The following is a 24,197-nucleotide window of genomic DNA, read 5'->3' on the forward strand; positions in this document are numbered from 1 at the left end:
TCACAAACTCACCCAAACAGATTCCATCTTTTAGAAGAGCCTCATCTATATTCAGTTGTATTTATGGTAAAATGTAATTGTGTATTTTTACTGTAAACATTTTACCAAACATTAGTGTTACCTGTATAACTACCGTTTACAGCACTTCCGCAACTCTTAGACCTGGTTTCAATTTTTAACATTGCGAGCTATAGTTTTTTACATTCATTTGATTTGGGAGGTTCTACCTGTAATTTTCATTGGTGCCCAGATCTTTGCCTGAAATGGATTGACTGAGTATATTTTTAGTAGTGAGGGAAACAAATTTTAATTTAAAATGCCATACTTTACAGGGCATCTAGCAATAGTAAAGAAAACAGAGAGACTTCTGGACAATATACAATTTAGAGTTTAAAAAAAAAGCATCACTTTGTCTTTTCCTTATGGATAACCTACTTTCCAAGCCATTTGTTTCCCTCTGACATATAAGGCAATATTGCTTAACAGATGTAAATCTTTACTAAATTGAGACGGTTTCTATGTGTCATAAAATAATGAGTTGAAAAGAGAAGAAAATACTCATTGTGCTCATAATGAAGAAAACCAATGGAAGTAGTTATTTTTAAATTTAATTATGCTAACTTCTCATTGCACCAACTAGTATGTGTGCAAGAATAGAAAAAGAGGTAGTAATCTAACCCTTTGCTATTGGTCATCATTTTGGCTGGTACCTCTCTCTCTGTCTTTTGTGTCAATCACAATTGAATCAGGTGGAGTATCTTCCAGACATCTTTATTCTACTCAAAAGCTCCTGTGTTGATTTGTTAAACACTCAAAAAAATATATGCACTGATAAATATGACTAGCTTGTACCCTAAAGATGATGACCTGTCCAGCCATTAGTCAAGGGTCTAAAACGAGTGTTTCTCAGGACTGTGGATAGAGGGTGCACTTGAGTCAGCAGACCAAAGACAGGAAGGTTGGGTTGAGGAAGATGAACCAAGAGCTGCTCTTCTCTCTGCCCTCCAAACATAGTGTGCTTAAAAGTCATTGCACTTGTCAGAAAATAGTGAGTGTGTTAAACAAATTAACACAAAATTGACTTAGATGTTAAAACAGCCTAAATTTTCTCTGTTTTTTTAATAATGAATTTGCTGTCACATGAGTGCGTGTGCAAACACACACATATACACACACACAAAGGGGTGGAGGAGAGAGAGTTACTCAAAGATTCTCAACATTTCAACATTTGTCTAACTGCTCTTTCTACTGTTTCGTATTTACATGCGTTGGCTAATTTTACTCAACACCCGCTGAACAGCTGCAGGTACCAGCGCATGCCTTGAATGGCCGCACTTGGGGGCTGCAGCAGAAGGACTACTCAAAGCTCAAAGCTAACCTAGGCTACAGAGTGAGTTCTAGACCAGAATGTGCTACACTGTGAGACACTGTCTCAAACAGAAAAAAGAAAAGCAAAAACAATCAATCAAAAACTCTAAAGCAAGACTCCAGGTGAGAAAGGGCACCCACATACAGATGGCATACGTCCACATAGACACAGACACACAAATAAGACGAAAGTTCATAAAAAAAAATGATAGATCTGCTTACTGCCCCGCCATTTTAGAATTGTTGCATTGGCACTGTGGAAAGTCTTTCCCGACTCATTTGCTCTGGTGTCCAAGGAGAAAAATCACATGAGGACACATGAGTTGGTTTATTTCTAGAATCACTATCACATTGCATTGATCTCTTCCCTGTCTATATGCCAGTAACTGTGTGGTCATTTCTATATGAAATGCTAATCATGTAACATGGGACAGTGGATGGTCCAGGTTTCTAGTCTTTTACAGAATTGCCAAGGCTATTTTAGATTCGTTCATTTCCACTTGGATTGTAGGATCGAAATTCCAGCATCTACAAATAGGTCTGCTAAGATTTTTTTAACACAATCCCAAACATAAGAGTCAACTTTGAAAGAACTTATGTCTTAGTAATATTGGATCTTTGAACCCATTGTTCTGCTTAGCGTGTGTCAGGCTGACACAAGTTTTGGTCCTCTGGGAAGACCAGCTGCAACTGAGATGTCTCCATCAGACTGGCCTGGGTGCAACACTGTGGGGTGATTTCTTGATTAATGACTGATGTGAGAGGGTTCAGTCCCAAAAGTAAGCTGAGGAAGACATGGAGAACAATCTAGTAAGTAGTGCCCTAGGCAATCCTGTACAGAGCCATATTGGATTTGGGCCTAGCCGCTTTTTGACTGCATGGCTCAAAGTGACTAGGTGACTCTGGGCTGTTTGGCCACAGAGACTCACCCCTAAGATGACTGCCATAAGTCTTAAGATTGTTGAATGAAAGCCTCTCCCATGAATTTACGCCACAGGAAGATAACATTCAAGGGATGCCTCAGCTCCCTTAGCAGATACCTGTTACCTCCTGAATCAACACCCAGTGTCTCCACCGCCTGACCTCATCGGCTACCGCCTGACCTCTTTGCCTCCAGCCATCACTACCTGTATCCGCACCTCCCCCTCTGTGTTTCACAAAGGACACTCCCCCTACCTGAAAGCCTTAAAAGCTGTAACGTTCACCCCAATAAACGAGACCTTGACAACAGAACTTTTGCTTGGTCTCCTTCTTCTCTTCATCCCCATTTTGGCCCACAGGTAGAAAGCCTCTTCGGGACCCTGAATAACTGGGTCCCCGCTGGCGGGGACACAATCCTGCTTTGTTTCTGCCCTGGCTTCCCTTGACAATGACAGTAACTTGTAAAATATAAAGAACCCTTTTCTCCCCAGTCTGGGTTTGGCCACAGCCACAGGAAACAAACTGGAGGACTCATTAACATGGACGATGTGTCCATTTACACAAACACACACTCACATACATATAGTTTAATTATGTATCTAATTTTACATATATATGTATATATATATAACTTGTATATATGTAAACTTGTTTTCCATGCATTTAGATAAATGTAATCTTTAATATTTTGTTTGATGCTCTCATTAGTAACAATGTTATAAACTTATTTTTTTCTAACAGAAATGTGCTTATTTGTCACTAGACGGGAGTTTTCTATCAGCCTTGTTTGTCCTTCCGTAGACTGACAGGGGACAACAGACAAGATGAGTGTTTGTGTGTGGCTAAAGGCCATGATGATTTGATAGCAGTCTGGGCATTTTACATCCACACAGTAAGTGCCCTACACGGCACTCGTTCTTGTGTTTCCCCTTCTCCTCTCCCAGGGGGAGATGAAGGAGATCCTTTGCGAGAGGCATGTCCTCTTAAGGAGGTTGTCACAGCCAGAATTGCTTCCTGCTTGTGTCTAGAATGACAGTTGACCCTACAACCCTGAGAAGCCGCGTGTTGGTTCTGCCAGCACTCTTGCATCCGGGCCTAGGTTTATTTTTTCCACTTAATTTACTATTTCCTCTCAGTACTTCTTTGTACTGAGCATGGCTCCATACAACACACTTAACAGAAACAGTTGATAATCTGATTTTAGAATAGATATTTTCTGTATTTCCCTTGGAGTACTGCATTAGCTATGACCTTTTGATCCTTTATGGGGATGAGAAACGTTTGCTAATTAGTTTGCTGGGAGTTTGTGTAACTAAAGCGTTGAATTTTGTCAAATGCATTCTGTGAACCTATTGACATGACAATGTGATTTCCCCCCTTTTATTCTTTTAGTACAGTTTGGTATAATTGAAAAAATATTCAACATGCATGCTCAAGCCATGCCATGTATTCTTTTACAATATTATAGATTTGACTTGCTAATATTTTAAGAGTTTCCCTATCTAGATTCATGACAGATGTGAGTTATAATTTCCTTTATTTGAAACATCTTTGTCAGGTTTTGTGAGCAACATACTGCTAATTTTCTTCTTCCTCTATCATGAAAATCTTGTGTCTTAAAATTATTATTTCTGTCTTAAAATTCTTAAGAAAATTGGTATCTCTCAACTGAATCAAATAATGGAAATTGAAATTAAAATAAAAATTCGGAGCTATCTAATCCTAGATTTTGGTTTTTTAATTTTATGGATATGAGTCTTTTGCCTGCATGTATGTCCTTGTGCTGCATGTGTGCCTGATGCCCATGAAGGCCAGAAGAGGAGGATATCAGAGCCCCTGGGACTGGAGTTATAGATATTGTGGATTGCCATGTGGGTGCTGAGAATTGAACCCAGGTCCTCTTCCTCTGGAAAAGCAGCCAGTGCTCTTAACTGTTGAGCATAATGCATTTTGTAGCATTATGTGATCCAAATCCTGAGTTTTCTTATGTGGAATTGCATTATAAATTCAATTAAAATATAAGCATATGATTATTCATTGTAGCTTTGTCTTAGGTCTAGGTTGGTGATTTATATCTTTTTCAAAGAATTAGGCACTTTTATTTGTTAACAATATTATTCATATTGTTCATACCTTCTTATACTCTTTTTGACATATATAATAAGCTCTGTAATATTAATCCATCTTCTATATTTCTCTCTCCTTTTGCTCTTGCAAGTAATTTCATTCAGGCTGTCAGGTTTTGTCTCTACTAATTTTGGCTCATGTTTGTCTTTGCTCTCTTTTGCTGATTTATGTTTTTATAAATAAACTCCTCCTATCAACTTATTTTAGTTCCTTAAATTTCACCCTACATTTGAAAGACAGAATCATAGCAGTGGCTTTATACTTTTGTCTTTTTAAATAAGAAAAATCACATAATGCTACAAAATGTCCTCTAAGTACAGGCTTAGTTTCACCCAGCAGATGGCCCCGTGCTGTATTTTTGTGACCATTCAATTCAAAATATTTAAAAGCTTCTGACACCTATGTAATAAAAATCCACAATTCTGTGAGCACTGAAGTTCAGAGATAATTTTGGGTTCATATTCTTCACCCAAGACTTGACACGCTCCAACTGCACCTAGAGACCGTAGAGCCACTCACGTGCCTTACCTGATTTATCTGGCCATTCTTGAATTCCATCCTTTAGGATAAAATTCTAGTTGTCAGTATGGTACCAGCTCTGAGTTCTATAGACTAACAAATTACCCACCCTAGAATGTCCCGTAAGAACTGACTTTGTATCCAGCTGGTCAGAAGTCAACATTTCTATGTCCTTGGCGGCACTCAGGTCTGAAGTCTGAAGTGGAGCCCATCTTTTGGAAGACCGAGCCTTTACTTGTGAACGTTGAAGTCAACTTTGAATGACTACCATCACCGTTACATTACAGTACACAACTTTGAGTGCAAAGATATTAAACAGGACAGGGACATCACACAGGAAATAGCTTGTAACAAAATGGCTCCAGGGAGCACAGGGGCCTCCTCTTCTCCAGCTTGTATTTGGTCATTTGGTTAGGCAGAGGTCTGCTCCGCTGCATTTCCCTCAGCCACCTTTGCAGTTATGTATGGGGGTAAACTTTGGGCCGGGAGATGCACACAGAAGTCTGTGTGCTTCCCCACCCCCATCTTCTTGCTCTTCTCATTGTGCGAGCTATTTATGTTCTCAAACTTACCTCTTAGTAATGGAGTAATTCTAACCTGGTTTTCTTTTTTTTTTTTTTTTTTTTTTTTTTTTATTAACTTGAGTATTTCTTATATACATTTCAAGTGTTATTCCCTTTCCCGGTTTCCGGGCAAAATCCCCCTCCCCCCTCCCCTTCCTTATGGGTGTTCCCCTCCCAACCCTCCCCCCATTGCCGCCCTCCCCCCATAGTCTAGTTCACTGGGGGTTCAGTCTTAGCAGGACCCAGGGCTTCCCCTTCCACTCTAACCTGGTTTTCTATTGCTTTTTTTTTTACCTGACTGCCACATCTTCATATCTATGAAATTACTCCTTTAAAAAAAAGAGATTTTAATACCATTTTGGATTATCTAATGTACTTACCTAAAATCCTGGTAGATTTCCTCAATTACCCTAACTGTGTGCTATGACTAAATGGAAATATAACTCAGAGGCCCTGGTTCTGTTGAGAAAAGTTTTGTCAATATTCATAGTCACTGTTTCCAAAACAGAGTCAAAAAAATGCACCTGCAGGAAAAATTCCTCCATTAAGGCCATGGTCCACCTGTAGTGCAGCTTCCACGTTTTGGCTGGGTGGCTGATGTCGGCTGCGTGGAGTATCAGGGACATCGTTTTGGCTCTGTCAATCCTGCCAAGGCAAAGGCACGCTCGAATTAGCAGAACACAAATAATCACCTAGCGTTTTCTAAGCCCAAACCCACAGAACCTCAACATGACAAAAGAAAACGACCTACCCTTCAGGCTGCTGCAAGCTGCTTCTTATGTTTTTAATTTGCTGGAAATGGCCTGACATGTCTGTTGCTAAGACCATTTCAATCACTAAGTTCCGAAGATCCCTGCAGAGGCATCAGAGGGAGAATGCTTCATTTGAGTTGTCCTTAGAGAGGGACAGTTCTATAAATATGACCATACTGTGTTCCCTAACAATTACCGACACAGAGCCATTGCCTTTTAAATGCAATGGTGCTCACAAAAGTTGAACATTATTTTAATTACTGACATTCATGATTGGAGTAAGTCATGCCACTTAATAATCTCCTTAAAAATGAATTGTATTTCTTACACAAGCTATGTTTCTTCCCAACTCATAATTGCTAGGTCTTACTTTTTCTACGTAAAATAAACACTGGCCATCATGTGTGTGTGTGTGTGTGTGTGTGTGTGTGCGTGTGTGTGTGTGTGTGTGTGTGTGTGTGTGTGTTTCTGGGTATACATATGTATATAGATGAGCATGCATTTGCACACATGTTCATGTGGAGACTAGAAGTCAAACTCAAGGGTACTGAATGCAGTTTTTAAAAATCAGGGTTTTTCACTGACTTGGGGCTTGGCAATTAGACTAGGCTGGCTGGCCACCAAATCCCAGGGATCTCCCTGTCTCTGCTTCTACAGGAATGAGATTGGCAGTGTGCGCCGCCATACCTGGCATTTTCACATGAGTTCTGGACCTAAGCCAAGGTCCTTGTACTTGTCTGCCATGAGCTTTAACAGCATCACCCTTGTTCCTAAATACAATTTTGAATGCTTTAGAAGTAAGACATGAAGTCAATGCAACTTGAGAATATTCCAAACTTATGTGACCAACAAAACTATTTGGTTTAATGCCACAGGGAAGGGACATGGAAGAGCTTGGTTCTCAAGGTCTCTCTTGCACTTTCCTTGTTTTACATCTATTAAATGAAACTATTTTTTATAGGACCAGAATTATTTATCTAGTCTGTGAATGGACTTAGGACTGTGTAGTAATAATTTCTTTGTCAGTACGCTAAACATCTAGTTTATGTGGCAGACCTGCAAATGATTATTAGTATTTCCCTCCAGAGGAGATTTCATTTGCTCAGTCGTGCAGTTAAGATGGCACTGGTATAAAATTCAACCAGTGTTTCCATCCCATAAGCTGGCCCTTGGGCCACTCCACAGTGCTGAGCGCCCACCACAAGCACCTCAGGAAAGTCCAGATATCAGTGAGAGGGCACACATTTGGGAGCTCCATCCTGTGTAATACAGACATCCATCGGGCTATTTAAACCTTTAAGCAAGGTGCCTACAGTGGTCATATCACAGAGCCTATGACTGAGTAACATTCTCTCTCTAAGTAGAAAATTGAGTCACCCTAGCAAAGGCTTCAGTGTCCAGAGAAGAAGTCAGTTATATTCTGTTTTCATCGTGGGGCAGTATTATAAGTTAACACAAGACTTTGCCTTGAATACGATCTTGAGTCAAATATGTTTTAGCCAGGCAGTGGTATCACACGCATTTAATCCCAGCGCTTGGGAGGCAGAGTCAGGCAGATCTCTGAGCTTGAGGCTAGCCTGGTACACAGAGCAAGTTCTAGGGCAGCCAGGGCTACAGAGAGAAAACAGCTCAAACCCATGCCCTTCAAAAATATCTTATATAAAAGATGATTTGTTTTTTTTTTTTTTTAGAATAGCAACATATTAGGATTTGTTTTTGAAAATCGTGGTGCCCAGTCCAACCTTAGTCTGTGTGAGGGTGACAAAGCTTCAGTGTTCTGCTGCCATTCATAAAACTGGGCAGCCTGCTAGGATAATTGACCAAATTGTCAGAGGAATACAGGAATTGATGATAGTTAATGAAATTATTCTCAGTTACAGTTTTCAACGATAGTTAACAGAATCTGCATTAATACTGACCAGATATAATATTTGTTCAATAAGAGAACTGAGACAAAAAATGGGAAAGTTACAAAATGTAATGAATATGCTATGCTTTCCATTTAAATACTTAATAAATTCTAGAAGTTATGTTAATATGGTAGGCGAAATATAACACAAGAGAGATACAACCTAGGGTGTGAAATATTCTCATAAAAAGGGCAATGCTTTTCTCTGTAATGAAAAATACTAAAATGATTTGAGGGCAGAATTACAGGTCTTTAATGGAGATAACCAAGTTTTAATGTTAGAGAAACTTTTACTGCTGTTATATCAAAAAGAAGGTATTTTGCTGGCAGTTGGAAAGCATTGAACTGATTAAATTTTGCAATCTGTGTGATTATTGTACTATTTGTTAATACATCATACAAAAAAGTCCAACCAGAATGGCTAAAGTTTATGAAGAGACAAATAAAATGTTACCCCAAAGAGAAAGATAGAGTAAATAAAGTCATACTGAAATAACAAGACTTACCTATGAGAAAGAAAAAAAAAGGTAATTCGAAGGCTAGACAGTGAACATTATTTTTACACATTTTATTCCTGGGAGACATATAAAGTATTTTCCTCTTCACTATGGGTCATTTTAGTATAGTTGTAATTTTTCCTCAAGTGGATGAAAGTTTTTTATCTTAGTAAAAATACTAAGAGAAGAAAGTGTATGATGCTTAAAATTTGAATTTCTGTGAGACTACATAAAAACCAAACGAACAGAAAAACAACCACAAAAGCAACAAAAACAACCCAAGCTCCACTACAGGCTGAATAACGATGTCCCCTTAGACATTTGCGCTGTGACATGTGGCTTCACACATGTGCGTGGGTATTGGATCGATCGGCAGTTAGTTCCTGTCTATCCAGCTGCAGAGATGGCGCCTGGGCGGAGCCTGAAAGCACTTCCTCCCGTGGGGAAGACCTAGGGCCTTCCTTTCTCTTCCTCACTTTAACAATATAGTGTACATTGTTCTTGGGGTTCAATTTGCTTTGGGTTTCCTTTGAAACTCACCTCCAGTCATCTTTAGATAAATTTACCAAAATATTCATTTCCTCCTCTTGCATAAGTCTGTAGGCTGCGCTGACATGGTGATTCTCAAGAACTGAGCGGTCGTTATACAGAATGGCAACGTCTGACCTTGAAGTTAAAAGCAAACATCCAGATGAGAATTTCTTCAGACTTTGAGATGTCAATAATACATAGTCAAGTTTAAGTCTTCACACTGGTGAAAATCCCACTATTGAACACTGAAAACCATGCAAGTACTAAGTTACTTTCTGAAACTCTATAATAATACTTTAATATGTGAAACAGACTTAATTGGTATACCATTTCAGGTTCACTATAGAATTGCAGAATTCAGTTTCCCCTTATCCTACTGCTTTCACAACATGGCTCCCTGGGAGGTGGTCTTCTGTTGTGCTTTCTTTCCCCAAATGCCACGGTGTTTGCAGAATGCGGCAGACATCTTCCTATATTGGCTTTTTGCACTAACTAAAATATATTTGGGTTTCAATCAGAGTGCTTCCTTGTTTTTATTTTAAAACAGCCCTTGTGCGTTTTAAATAACAGTCCTTTAGTAACCGTGTCTCATACATATATTGTCCCGCTGTCTGTGTCCTGCCTTTTTTATTTTCTTAACAATATCTTTGGCAGAGCATTCTTAACTTCAGTGAAGTTCGGCTTCCAACTCTTCCTCTCATGTGCTGTGCCTTTGGTGTCGTGTTCAGTCATTTTTAAACTCTGGGTCATATTCATCTTCTCTTGTGCTGCCTTTTGCAATGTGTTGATTTGTGTTTTAGAGTTAAATCTGTGAGACTTTTGAAGGATGTGCAATTTGTATCTTATCAGATTTCCCGCTGCTGAAACAGGGTGCCAGCAGACATTGTGCACATGATGGAGACTTATTTCCTGTAGTTCTGGAGTCAGGATTGCTTTTGAGATAAAAGTGATGTCACCTGGTCCCCTGTAAAGTTCCCTCTTGCTGCAGGTTTGGGTATCATGTGGAAGGAGGACAGAGATATGCAGAGATCACCCAGAGAGCCCATTTACAAGGGCAGTACATTTATGGAGTGGACCCCTTATGACCTACGTACTTCCAGTCAGGAGTCACCTACTCTAGCTTGTTACATGGGGATTTGATTTCCAGCCCATAAATTCTAGAAGACACATTTAAACCATAGCAAATTGTATCTAGTTTGATTTTGCAGATGGATGTGAAGGTTTTCTAGCACCACTTACTGAGAAGATTCTCTTTGTTCCAAAGCCCTAACTCCTTTGTCACAGATCAGTTGACTAAGGGCTAGAGAGATGGTTCAGCAATTACAAAGCATTTCAGAAGACATAAATTGAATTCCCAGCACTAGTGTGTGGAGGTTCAGACTGCCTGCATTTCCAGGACTAGGAGACATGAGTCCCTCTTCTGGCCCCTACTGGAACCAACACACACATGCATACACATATACACACAAGAGTAATAAAAGTAAAAAAAAATAATTAAATAAGTCGTCTTTAAAAAAGCAACTGACTAAATGTTCTGGGTCCATTTCTGGGCTTTCTAGATTGTTCCATTTGTCTGTCTATTCTTTCTCAATACCACACTTTCTGATTATTACAGCTTTGTAGTCAACACTAAACCACATCTCTCATCTCAACGAAGGTAAGAGTTTATTTTAGAGCCAACCACGAGTGATCAAGGTTCAAGAACACATATTCGAGTTAGCCCTGAATCCCACATTTTAGCATCATAGCAGTTCTATGTACCTTTAAAGTGGAGAAGAAAATCTAAAGCTCAAGATGTTTTGAAACTACGTTTATAGACGCATCAGGCAGCTGGGGCATAGAAAAGCAGCTCTAAGACTCCAGTGCCAGCTGATGATATTCTCAGCCTTTTGGGTGTGAAGAGGGATTTAGTAATGGTCACAAAGTTCTTAGATCACATACAGAAGAGGTGGATAAATGGCTAGAAGGAGGCTTAAACTGCCCCAGTATAATCTGGCTCTGGACTCACAACCTTCTAACCACCTTGCCGAGTTTCTACTCAGTTAATTAGCCTTGCAAAAGGTAAAGTGCAAAGTGTGGTTCTTTCCAGGAACTTTCACAGTTGTAAAGTGAGGAGGAGTAGTATTCTAATTTTATCTACTCCCATGTTGTGTTATCTGTTCCAGAGCTCTTCCTTCCCCAAACAAACTTTTAAAAATATACAAACAAAACCCAGAAAACAAACAAAACAAAAACAAACACCAAAACCCCAAAACTAAAACTCAAATACACTAAAAAGTCCAATTGGGATTGCATGGGATTATATATATATCAACTTGGGTTGAATAACGTTTTGACCAAATCACAGTTTTCTATCCATGAACATGATTTACCTCTTCAATTTGTTGCTTCTGCCAGAATCTTTTTTCCATTTTCTTTTAAATTTTTGTTTTCCATACAACCTGCTCAAGTTTCCTCTCCCACTGCTGTCTCCTTCCCTCTCTTTCCAGTTGCGCTCCCCTTTCCCTAACACTTACTCCACTGTCCATTTTCTTTCAGAAAAGAACAGACTTCCCAAGAATATCAACCAGACATGGCCTAACAAGATAAAATAAGGCCAGGCACAGACTCTCCTATCAAGGCTGGGCAAGCTAATCCAGTAGGAGGAAAAGCAGACAAAAGATCAGACAAGAGTCAAAGAGTCCCAGCTCCTACTGTTAGGAGTCCCACAGAAACATCAGGCTAACACTACAAAATATATGCAGAGAGCCTAGACTGCTGTTTCAGTTTCTGGGAGAGCCTGGGAGCCTTCCTTAGTTGATGTCTGTGGATCATGTTCTCATGGCATCCTCTACCCTTCTGGATTCTTCCACCAAAATTTTATGGTTTTCTTCTTCTTGATTTTCTACACATTTTGTCACATTTATGCCAAGTATTTCTAACATAAATGGTATTATATTTTCAAAGATAAATTCCATCAGTTTGAGTCTGGTAGATAATAGAGGTGTAGACTCAGGATGCTACAACCTTGTATCTTACAGCCCTGCTCTATCACTTCAGCTGAAGGGTTTGCTTTAAGGATCTTGGTTTGCCAATCTTCAAATACGTTACAACGCCTTGTCACTGCGAACCGAGTAGCATTATTTTTCCTTCTCAATATTAAACTATCCCCATTTTCTGGTGGATGCTTGTTCTAATGTATTTACAAATCTTAAAATGAAAATGGCACAGATTTGCTACAGCATGACCTTGTGAGACAGTGCAGTGCTCAGTAGCTAGACTGAATAATATTATACATTAGTCCATATACTTACTATTTCTGTACAACAATCAATGTCTATCTTGGTCACTTCCCGAATTGCTATTAGTGGCAGTCCCTTTTTTTAGTTTATTCCTCTCCTCTAGGTGGGATTTGTAGGCCTTTGACCAAGGTCTCTTAACTGTACCCTCAGCACCCAGTGAACGCCATTCCTTCAGACATAATCTTTCTCAAGTTAAGGATGATGCCCACTCTTTCCAACTTATTAAATTTGACCATGAAGAGATATTGGATTTTTTCAAATACTTTTCTGCATATCTTGGCATAACTCCATTTCTACTTTAGATTTAGCATTGAATTTCAAATGTTTTTCAATTTCAAGCCAAAGACGGCTTGCGTGCCTCAGATGCTAATTTCCCCTTTAATTATTATACTTTAAATATCTACATGCCCTTTCCTTCCCATTTATAATGCTAATATCTGTGAGATAACCTAAATATCCAAGGGAAAATATTTAGCTCGTTATTCAGTCAGTGAACGATTAGCCTCTGTTTGCCCTATTTCAAGTACTTGATCACGTCATCATTCCTCTGACCCCAAATTACTCTGGCTAGGGATAAAAAGGATGATGGAAATCACTTTCTCCCACACAATTCTGTGACTGAATCTGAATATTGCAGATGTCCTCACTGTAAATTCAAACGGAGAAACTTGGTAGCAGACGTTTTACTCTTAAGTCGTTGAATGCATCAAAGGGCTTTTATTTCTCTCCTACCTATATTTCTATATAATTCAAACTCTAAATTACTTCAGATAGCCTGAATAGACTTGATACTCTGGCACAAGTATGAACCAGTTGCAAGCATTCTGAGGCCTGTAAAGTGGAGTCTTCGGTTTCTATAGTCTCTCCTCCAGGAGCGTTAAGCACAGCATGGACACAAAACAGCTCTGTGCAGTGTCTTCAGGGGGCGAGCCAGCCACACGGGTTAGCACAGTGCAGTTAAAGCAGTATAAACCTATAGCAATTAAAGACTATAGCAATTTCACTACCGTGTGGTCCCTAGACTCTAGTCCCGCTGGCACTTCCTCTTCTTGCTAGATACATTTGCTGTGTGTGTTGGTTGGTTTTAAATGAATTTGATATAAGGTAGAATAATTGAAAATGACTCTCAATTGACAAAATGCCTTCATAACATTGGCCTGTGGGAAAACCTGGCGGCCATTTTCTTGATCCATGATTGGTATGGAAGGGCCCTTTACTTGTGGGCAGTGCCTTCTCTGGGATGATGGTTGTGAGTTATATATTTTAAAAAAAGCATCCTGAGCAAGCCAGTACTCAGCCCTTCTCTAAGGCCTCTGCTTCAGTTCCTGCTTCCAGATTCCTATCCCAACTTTGGTCAGTGAAAGAGCAACCTGAGCACTGAAATAAACCCTTTCCTTCCCACACTGTTTCTGGTCATAGTGTTTTATCACAGCAATGTGAGACTCTAAGACACTGGGGTAGGAAACTGTGTCACACAAAATGGACTGTGTCTGGCTTTTTGATGGATAGAATTCACCTGCTGCTGAGTGTTTACTGGTGTGCAGCTAAGGACAAACAAAGAAGGAACCAATGTTGTCACTGAAGCAAAACAAAAATATGGATGGCTGCACTAATTTGCTTCACTCTAGTAACCATTTGCTATTTGTGCCATAAAATCTCATTGCCTGCCTTATATAGACATAATATTCTAAAAAGAAGACACCAAAGAAATCTGATATCTCCTGCAAGCAATATAGTCAAGAGCTTTATCTAATAGTCAACTAAATAAAGCAAGCTTTTCATTTTGTTAGTCCAGCATAAGCGGATTGGCCTATCTGTGCTAGAATAGCCATCCTTATGCATCCTACACGGTCATAAAGGTGACACTGTGGGGCTGGAGAGATGGCTCAGCGGTTAAGAGCACCGACTGCTCTTCCAGAGGTCCTGAGTTCAAATCCCAGCAACCACATGGTGGCTCTCAACCATCTGTAATGGGATCCAATGCTCTCTTCTGGTGTGTCTGAAGAGAGCTACAGTGTACTCATATACATAAAATAAATGAATCTTTAAAAAAAAAAAAAAAGGTGACACTGTGTGCGGTCCAAGTAACCTCACAAGTCTTCTAACAATCTCACAACTTAAAACTTACTTAACCAACAATTATAGCTTAACACAAAGGAAGGTTAAACATAATTGATATTTGAGGGATAATTAGATCAATATTAACTGAATGACACGTATTTCCAGAAGTTTGCCATAGGAGAAACTATGATTTTCCAACAACTCATTTGTCTCATGTCAACCCAGACCTATCTATAGTAGGATTTTTCATGGTTAATATATGCTGCGGCTACGAGTATCACTTCCTTCCTGAAAAACAATCAAAGCTGTGTTTTAAAATGAGATTTAGCATAGCAAAATATGTACGGCTTTGCCTTATAAATCCAACAAGCTTGCTGAGAATACAGCGTGCTCTCAGTGTTTGATGGTCTTTTACTGCTAAGAAAAGAACAAGACTCCAAGCAACATGTAGTATCCATGGTAACGTAGCTTGTCATTTGCTGTTCACAAAGGAAAAATTAATTCCATTTATTTACACTTTCAAGGATTTCATGCATTATAATATCGTTAGGGAATTCAAATGCAGCCTTGCTTATTTTGTTTATATGGTAAATGCATGTCCATTTTACAAAGCCCTATAAATCGAAATAGCATGAACACTATAAAATAAAATAGAATGAATGTTATTGGCGACGTTGACCTTATTTCTCCTTTGGCAATATGAAAGCAGCATCATGAATTTAAAATGTTTATTGTTGTATGTTTTGTCATTGAAAAAATAGTTTCCTTTAATAGAATTTTCAGGTTCATGTAGAATGAATCCATAATGAATCTTGGGAGACAATTTTTACGAAACCCAGTAAAATATAAGACCACAGTCATCTTTATTACTTCTTACTAGAAGTGAGGAAAATATTAATTTTTCTTGCTGTCATCATTCTTTACTTCTCTCTTCTCTGTGTGGCATCTTTCTTTCCCTTACTTAATTCCTATGCCTTCTCTTAGTTCTCCAAAGACCAGCGCTTAAGTAAATTAGGTCTGTTCACCCTACTGTAGGTGATTAGGGAAAAAGCAAGTTCCATGTGATATCCTGATGCATCACAGAAGAAAACCACTTTGGTCTTCACTGTTCGGAAAGGAAAGGGGAAGAAGTGCTGATGGTTTATGGGTCACTTACTCCCCTCACTAAACCCTGGGACTGTTGGCCTATGCAAAGCCCAGCTCGGTAATGACCGATCTGCCACGTAAATCTTCCTTGTTATGGATTCTGTGGGTGCAAAAAGTTCTTAATAAGCAGCCTTGTTATGAATAGTCTTCTTTTCCCTCAAGTTATAATACAGCAAAAGAAAAAGTGTTCTCTTTACACTTCAAAATAAGCTAGTAACATTCCTGCTTTATAATCAGATCACAAAGTTCTTCTTGCCCTTTGTTTCTCTGTCACTCTGGGGGAGTGCGTTAGAACAACATCATGTTTTCACTGAGTGTCAGCTTTTTCTGTTGACCAACTGACCATCCCTTCTGTGGTCTTAACAGTTTGGATTTTGTGTGTCTTTTGTAGGGGCAGAGTTCAGTAGTCATTGGACTGAGTCTGCCCCTCTTTTCAACTGCCATCCACTGACCGTGTACCTTTTATGTCACGTACTATGACACAAAGCAATGCCTTAGACAATTTATTATATGATGTCCCTCAGTGAATATATGTATGACTTATGTTACTGCTTCGGCTAAGCCTTGGGAGAAAGAATTTATCCTACAGACATTGATGTTCTTTACATTGTTAATATGTCAGGCATAATGTCTGGTTTTGAAAATGAGCAGTAGATTGGTTTCAGTTGTGAAAGCTTAAGAAGGAGTGCTAAAAGTTTGTTAAAGCTATTCTTAATAAAATCTACATGTTCTAAACATCTTAACATAAAAAACGTGTAAGGATCATTACAGTTGGCATATATCCATTGCTCATAGCAATGGGTTTCACAAGGACACCCAGTTTGCTGATTTTTTTATCATGTACTTTGACCACAGTTGTCTTCGTTGTCCTCTCCTTTTGAGAAAAATGAGTGTTTTAAATTTTCACTTAATGCTGGGACGTCACCGCACTCACCTCGTCTGAATATGGAAGTTGTTTGTAGTTCCTGTGTGTTCATAGTCATGAACGGCGGCTGCAAAGACCATGGCTAAGATTTCCAGTTCAGTGAGCCAGTGCTAGCGAAGGAAGGAAACACACTGTCACACTCAACATCGTCACTACCATTTCTCTTTACGGAGACATGTTCAATGTGTTCAGAATGCACAATTGTGTAAAATAATGCTCTATTTCTTTTATAGGATTTCCCCCTTTCACTCCATTAATTGTGGATAATGGATGCTTTATGAAACTAATGATTTTGTCATGCTTTGTAAGTTCAAAATTTAAAATTCAAAATATGATTGTCCTTGCTACTTGGAAAAGTAGTCATTTTCCATCATTAGAATTGTTGACTCTAACTGGATTTTGAAATTACAACCTTGCTAGTTTGGTATCTATGATGTATATTGTAATATAGTGGTCTTTTAACATTCAGTTCACCTTCATTAAAATGTATATTTAGATAATTGTAGAAGGCCGTACACAAGATGCCATGAAAACAAATTTCTATTTAAAATCAAAAGTACTTGTTTTTCCCAAGAGACAAACTGAAAATATTTTTTGATTTGTTAATATGGAATGGCTTCCAAGAATTTACCAAATTTTGAATGTATAGCATGTATTCACATACACTGGTATAGTTTATAGAATAATTCAATGAATTGTTCATTACTCACTTCTATTAATACACTATAACACACATGACAATTTAAAATAAATAAAACATAATAAAATTGAATTCTCATGTCCTGTTGCCTAGGCAATTTCACATGATTACTAATCACACATGCCAAGTGTTTTCCCATAGAACAGCTAAGACACAAAGTTTTTCCACCATCCACAAATATTCTTTTGGACAGTCCTGCAAGAAAACAGGACTTGTGTTAGAAAAAAGAGATGGAATTTTCTCTTGGACATTTTTAATTCATTTGAAACATATAAAGACCTAAAACACAGATGTACGCATATACCCATGCATGCATATGCATATACACGCACACATACATACACATATACCCACATACATACACATACACATACACATGTATATTCATATATGTACACATGTACTCATACATATGTACATGCGTACACATACATGTGCACACACAAGCCCTGGTGAAGTGAACTGTTTACCTTCTGAGCTACAGTTCCTGTCAAAGTGGAATTAAAGAGTAATTCTGTGTGAGCTTTCAAAAGTTTAAAGTAAATTTATGTGCTGTTCCTATCAAAGGTTTGTCCAATATCTAATTACAGAGCAAATGCCATTTTACTACAGTTATTACTTTATGCTGCAAGGCATTAAATCTAGATGATGACAACTAGCATGTCCTAATTGATGGCACTTGAAGTATGAAAGCTCTGTATGGAGGCAGTGAGGTTCAGAACTAATGGGACTTAGTATAACCAGCTGCTTGGATCATGTACACACTCATTTGAGTCATTAAAAGGAAGAAAGTGAACGCAGTAATAGCCTGTTATAGACTGAACTGGGATGAGCCTCTAGAGTGCTCACTGAGTCCACCATGAAATGAGGAGGAATGAAAATTAAAAAGTTGGTACCCCAGAGACCCATTGTTTATTAGAGAAACACGTTTCCGAGGGAACAGAAATCACCTATCATCTTCAAACATCTCTTATTGATTATAGTTATAAATTTAACTGGTTAAAAAAAGCAATATTCAGCACATACCATAATAATATCAAGTATAAAGCTGCCTAAGTAAATTTAGAGATGGAATTGAATCACACTAGCTCATAATTATATAAAATTATTATCTTTGTAACTGTCAAATTGATTTTAAATGTATTTTGTTTTATTTTTTTACGTAATCTCTGCCTCCTACAAAAAGAAGTTTCTCCATGAACTCCACTTAATTAATACTGTGTTGTGTCCTTATTGATTCCGTTTATATGAGAAAATTTTGGAATATAGGAATCTTTACATTCAAGTGAAAATATCTTTTTTTATTAGTAAAAGTTGAATTTCAGAATAACTGCTAGCTCTTTCACAGCTGATAGATTTCTTACCAGTGGTGAATGTCGCTAAAGCTAAAAAATTATTCATGCTTGTAGATTTTAAAAATAATTCTGGAAGAAGTAAAAATATCAATATTTGCAGATGATATGATAGCATACTTAAGTGACCCCAAAAGTTACACCAGACAACTACTAAGCCTGATAAACAACTTCAGCAAAGTGGCTGGGAATAAAACTAACTCAAATAAATCAGTAGCCTTCCTCTACTCAAAGGATAAACAGGCTGAGAAAAAAATTAGGGGAATGACACCCTTCATAATAGTCCCAAATAACATAAACTACCTCAGTGTGACTCTAACCAAGCAAATGAAAGATCCATATGACAAGAACTTCAAGTCTCTGAAGCAAGAAATTGAAGAAGATCTCAGAAGATGGAAAGACCTCCCAAGCTCATGGATTGGCAGGATTAATATTGCAAAAATGGCCATTTTGCCAAAAGCAATCTACAGATTCAATGCAATCTCCATCAAAATTCTAACTCAATTCTTCATAGAGTTAGAAAGAGCACTTTGCAAATTCATTTGGAATAACAAAAAGCCCAGGATATCGAAACTATCCTCAACAATAAAAGAACTTCTGGGGAAATCACCATCCCTGACCTCAAGCAGTATTACAGAGCAATAGTGATTTAAAAAATGTATGTATTGGTATATAGACAGGCAAATAGACCAGTGGAATAGAATTGAAGACCCAGAAATGAACCCACACATCTATGGTCACTTGATCTTTGACAAAGGAGCTAAAACCACCCAATGGAAAAAAAGAGCATTTTTAACAAACGGCACTGGTTCAACTAGAGGTCAGCATGTATAAGAATGCAAATAGATCCATTTTTATCACCCTATACAAGGCTTAAATCCAAGTGGATCAAGTACCTCCATTTCAAACCAAATACACTCAAACTACTAGAAGAAAAAATGGGGAAGAGCCTTAAACACATAGGCACTGGGGAAATTTTCCTGAACAAAACATCAATGGCTTATGCTCTAAGATCAAGAATCGACAAATGGGACCTCATAAAACTGCAAAGCTTCTTTCTGTAAGGCAAAGAACACTGTCATTAGGACAAAATGGAAACCAACAGATTGGGAAAAGATCTTTACTAATTCTATGTCCCATAGAGGGCTAATATCCAAATTATACAAGAAGTTAGACTCCAGAGAGTCAAATAACCTTATTAAACCCTATTAAAAATGGGGTTCAGGGCTAAACAAAGAATTCTCAGCTAAGGAATAATGAATGGCTGAGAAGCACCTAAAGAAATGTTTAACATCTTTAGTCATAAGGGAAATGCAAATCAAAACAACCCTGAGATTCCACCTCACACTCTTCAGAAAGGCTAAGATAAAAACTCAGGCAACAGCAGATGCTAGCGAGGATGTGGAGAAAGAGGAACACTCCTCTATTGTTGTTAGGATTGCAAACTGGTACAACCATTCTGGAAATCAGTCTGGAAGCTCCTCAGAAAATTGGACATTGCCCTACCTGAGGACCCAGCTATACCTCTCTTGGGCATATACCCAAAAGATGCTCCACATACAACAAAGACACATGCTTCATTGTGTTCATAGCAGCCTTATTTATAATAGCCAGAACCTGGAACGAACCCAGATGCCCTTCAACAGAAGAATGGATACAGAAAATGTGGTACATCTAAACAATGGAGTACTACTCAGCTATCAAAAACAATGACTTCATGAAATTCATAGGCAAATGGATTGAACTAGAAAATATCATCCTGAGTGAGGTAAACCAATCACAGAAAAACACACATGGTATGCACTCACTGATAAGTGAATATTAGCCCCAAAGCTCAAATTACCCAAGATGCAAACCACAGATCACATGAAGCTCAAGAAGAAGGATGACCAAAATGCAGATGCTCCCACTCTTTCTTAAAAGGGGGAACAAAAATATCCAAAGGAGGGAATATGGAGGCAAAGTTTAGAGCAGTATCTGAAGGAATGGCCATTCAGAACCTGCCCTACATGTGGCCCATATATATACAGCCACCAAAAATAGGTAAGATTGATGAAGTTAAGACGTTTATAGTGACAGGAACCGGATATAGAGCTCTCCGAGAGACACAGCCAGAGCATGTCAAATATAGAGGTGAATGCTAGCAGCAAACCATTGAACTGAGAACGAGACCCCCGTTGAAGGAATTAGAGGAAGGATTGAAAGACTGAAGAGACTTGCAATCCCATAACAACAGCAATGCCAACCACCCAGAGCTCCCAGGCACTAAACCCCTACCCAAAGACTACACATGGACTGACCTATGGCTCCAGCTGCATATGTAGCAGAAGATGGCTTTGTTGGGCACCAATGGAAGGAGAAGCCCTTGGTCCTGCCAAGGTTGGACCTCCAGTGTAGGGGAATGTCAGGGGGCGGGAAGGGGAGGTGGGTGGGAAGGGAACACCCTTATAGAAGAAGGGGGGATGGGATAGGGGACTTAAGTCCAGGAAACTGAGAAAGGGAATAACATTTGAAATGTAAATTAAAAAGTATCCAATAAAAGAAAAAAGATAAAAAAATTAATTCTGGGGACAAGCTAGGGCACACAAGGTCAGTTCATGCCACGCTTTCCATATGGATCAGAACCGAGTCCAACACTGGTCCTTGGTGGGCAGAAATCCCAGGTTAAAATGATGAGCTATGAGCAATGTAGATGCTGCACCTCAGCTAAGAGACAGTTTGTGTCCTAGAGGACGACTCAGGTAGACATATTCTCATGTGCAGAAGACAGTACTGACTTCTAACAGCTTACACAACAATGATAGGACAGGCAAGAGCTGTTGTTAATGGGCCTTGGAGACTCCATTATTCTTATACTTGTCCTATTTTTCACTCAGTAAATAAATATTTATATCTTTATGTTGGCTCGTAGCAAAGCTGAGTCCCATTGAACTGAGTCAATGTGCCAGAGGTCACCCAGTGACAAGACAGGAGATTCAGACAAAAAAGGATCACTGTTTCTTCTTCTTCTGTAGATCACAGGAAGTTTCATGGTTCCAGACATTTGTCTGTGTTTTAATAGTTCAAAAGCAAAGTAGCTAACTGAATTACCTGGACATATGAATGGGTGAAAGTTAAAAGAACTCTAAGCCTATGTTCACATTTAAATTGCTGTGTATGTATATGCATGTGCGTGATGAAATAGATGTTTAGTTTAGTCTGAGTAGAATTTTAGATCAGAAAATCATATTGACTTGGTTCTTAAAAGCATTTTTTTCCTTCAAAGCATTTTAAAGAGACATAATAACTATTTGAGCCTAAAGTGCTGGGGTTGACACTTGTTTTCGTCATCCTTTTGAAAAAACCTCCAGTAGTTTGCTATAATTTCACACAGAAATGTATTGCATTATGAAAGCTAAGAATAACATGGCTTGTATTAACAGTGATTTTCTTCCGGGTGCTGCACAAAGTGCTTTCTAGTGAGACTTAATGGCTCTTCATCACAAGCCTGTGAATTGGTCAGTATTATTAACTCCGTTTTAGTGAGGAGTTAATAGAGGCCAAAATGGAGAGCTAGCACACTAGAGGTGGCAGATAATGTTTTCATAGCTGGTGGCAGCCTCCTAAACCCACGCTCTTTCATACAGTATTCCCAAGGAAGCCATTACCACAGAACACGGGCTTCCTGCCACACTTTCTGCAGATTGATCAGAGAAAAATAGAGTCATCCCAAAGTGTGGGAGTTGGCATCGGGCCATGCAGTGGGCTGCAAATTCCAAAGGAAAGATTGCAAGTTGCCTTTCTTTCTTCTTATTGAGCTCCTCAGAGAGAATGAAGGTCGCCACCTACCAAGTACAAAGTGCTCTGGGTATGGCCCTAGGATGACCTCATATTCAAAGAGACAGTTGGAGGTAGTTTGACATCACTCCATAGAGCAATGGCTCTTTAGCAAATGGATTTTCTGCACATCACTGTCACTGTGGCACAGGTTACAAGTTAATCAGGTGACAAAAGGAGAGAGAGGCGGGCAAGTGGCCTTGCCAACATCAAGTCCCTTTCTCTACTGCTGACTGACTGTTGTGACTGAGGGCTTCTCCTCTGACATTAACACACAGGAAGCTCCGTCACAATCCCTTTCAGCTGATGCTCCTCAGAACACCTTGCAGGTGACAGATGCATTAGTCACCTGACAGCCTTGGCCTGGAACTGGAGTGCTCTAGAAATGTCACTCTGATAAGAGGCCAGCTCAAAATAGCAGGGAATCAACTCAATGCTAAAAGGAGTGACCCAGTCTTTTCCATACCAAATCTGAAGAGTGACAAAGACTGGAGCAGGTTTAGCTGGTATCTGTAATGCGTTTTTGTTTTCAAAGACCTAAATGTTCATTTTTATGAAAATCAGTGTTCACCTATCACCATGCGAGAAAGCTTGTTAAAACTACATTTCCAAAACTGGCAAGTTGGTAGTGTGATCTCATTTTGACAAATTACAACACATTCATGAATTCATTTCACCTGAAAAAACTGTATCCCGTTGTAAAAACCACTCTCCCTTTTGCTTTAAGTGCGGTTTCTGGATCTTAGTCGAGACGAAATTAGGTTTGCCAGGAGACTAATTTTGTAATGGTCACACTAACGGGTGACCCCACTGATATTTTGCTGAAGAATGATTAAAATCGGAAGCCAGGTGTCACGCCAATTTTGTTAATATAAAGGAAGTTATGATCACATTTGTGGTTTTCTCAGGAGTGCCTCTGACCTGCACTAATGGCTTCATTTTCTTGGTATTGTGCCAGGGAGCAGAGACAGGGGCTCAGGCTTCAAGAGAACAGGAAAGGGCACTTGATGTGCTCAATAAATCCTTCGTGTAAGTCTGAGGCTAAAGGCACAAGGTGGATGAGGGGATGGGGAGGGCAGTGGGGAATTGGGATCAGGAGTAGGGAGGGCAGGAGAGAGGAGAGAAATTGGCAAGGGGCCATCTCTAGGATGTGACAGAGACCCAGACTGGGAGAGGGGAGCAGAGGTGGGTAGGGAAGGAGTCTATGGGGGTGACTAGCTTAGCCTCCCAGAACTGGGGGATATCGAACCTGAAGTGGTCACTTCCTATACCCAGGCAGGACTCCCAGTGGAAGGATAAGGACGGCAACCCACCCATGAATTCTTCGACCCAAAATGTGTCCTGCCTTCAAGATGTGCAAATACAAAAAGGAGCAGAGATGGGGAAATCCAACCAATGACTGGACCAAATTGAGATCAATGTCATGGACAAGAACCAACTTCTGACACTATTAATGACAGTGTCATTATTGGTAGTTATGCTTGCAGGCAGGAGCATAACTGTCCTCTGAGAGACTCCACGGAGAGACAGCCAAGGGAAAGAGAGACAGAAACCCACAGCCAAACATTAGATGAACCTTGGAGAGTCTTGTGGAGGAGTTGAGGGAAGGATTATGTAACCGGAAAAGGATAGGGACTCCACAGGAAGACCAATAGAGTCAAATAACCTAAACCCTTGGGGACCCCCATATACCGGACCACCAACTAAAGAGTAAGCATGGAGCTGTCCT

At 39.3% G+C, this 24,197-nt stretch overlaps 1 protein-coding gene across 10 annotated transcripts in view; it reads right to left on the reverse strand.

Annotated features, from left to right (window-relative positions):
- The window catches only part of Pde1a (phosphodiesterase 1A), a 280,237-nt gene that overhangs the window by 28,833 nt on the left and 227,207 nt on the right, over positions 1-24,197 (reverse strand). For all 10 annotated transcript variants that reach the window (XM_063284612.1, XM_039105908.2, XM_039105909.2 and 7 more), the window contains 4 exon segments: positions 16,610-16,710; positions 9,197-9,322; positions 6,250-6,351; positions 6,023-6,143 (listed from right to left, as the gene is read on the reverse strand). In XM_063284612.1, the coding sequence (XP_063140682.1) occupies positions 6,023-6,143; positions 6,250-6,351; positions 9,197-9,322; positions 16,610-16,710 (450 nt within the window).

Source organism: Rattus norvegicus, chromosome 3 (genome assembly GCF_036323735.1).
Source record: "Rattus norvegicus strain BN/NHsdMcwi chromosome 3, GRCr8, whole genome shotgun sequence".
Lineage (NCBI taxonomy): Eukaryota > Metazoa > Chordata > Mammalia > Rodentia > Muridae > Rattus > Rattus norvegicus.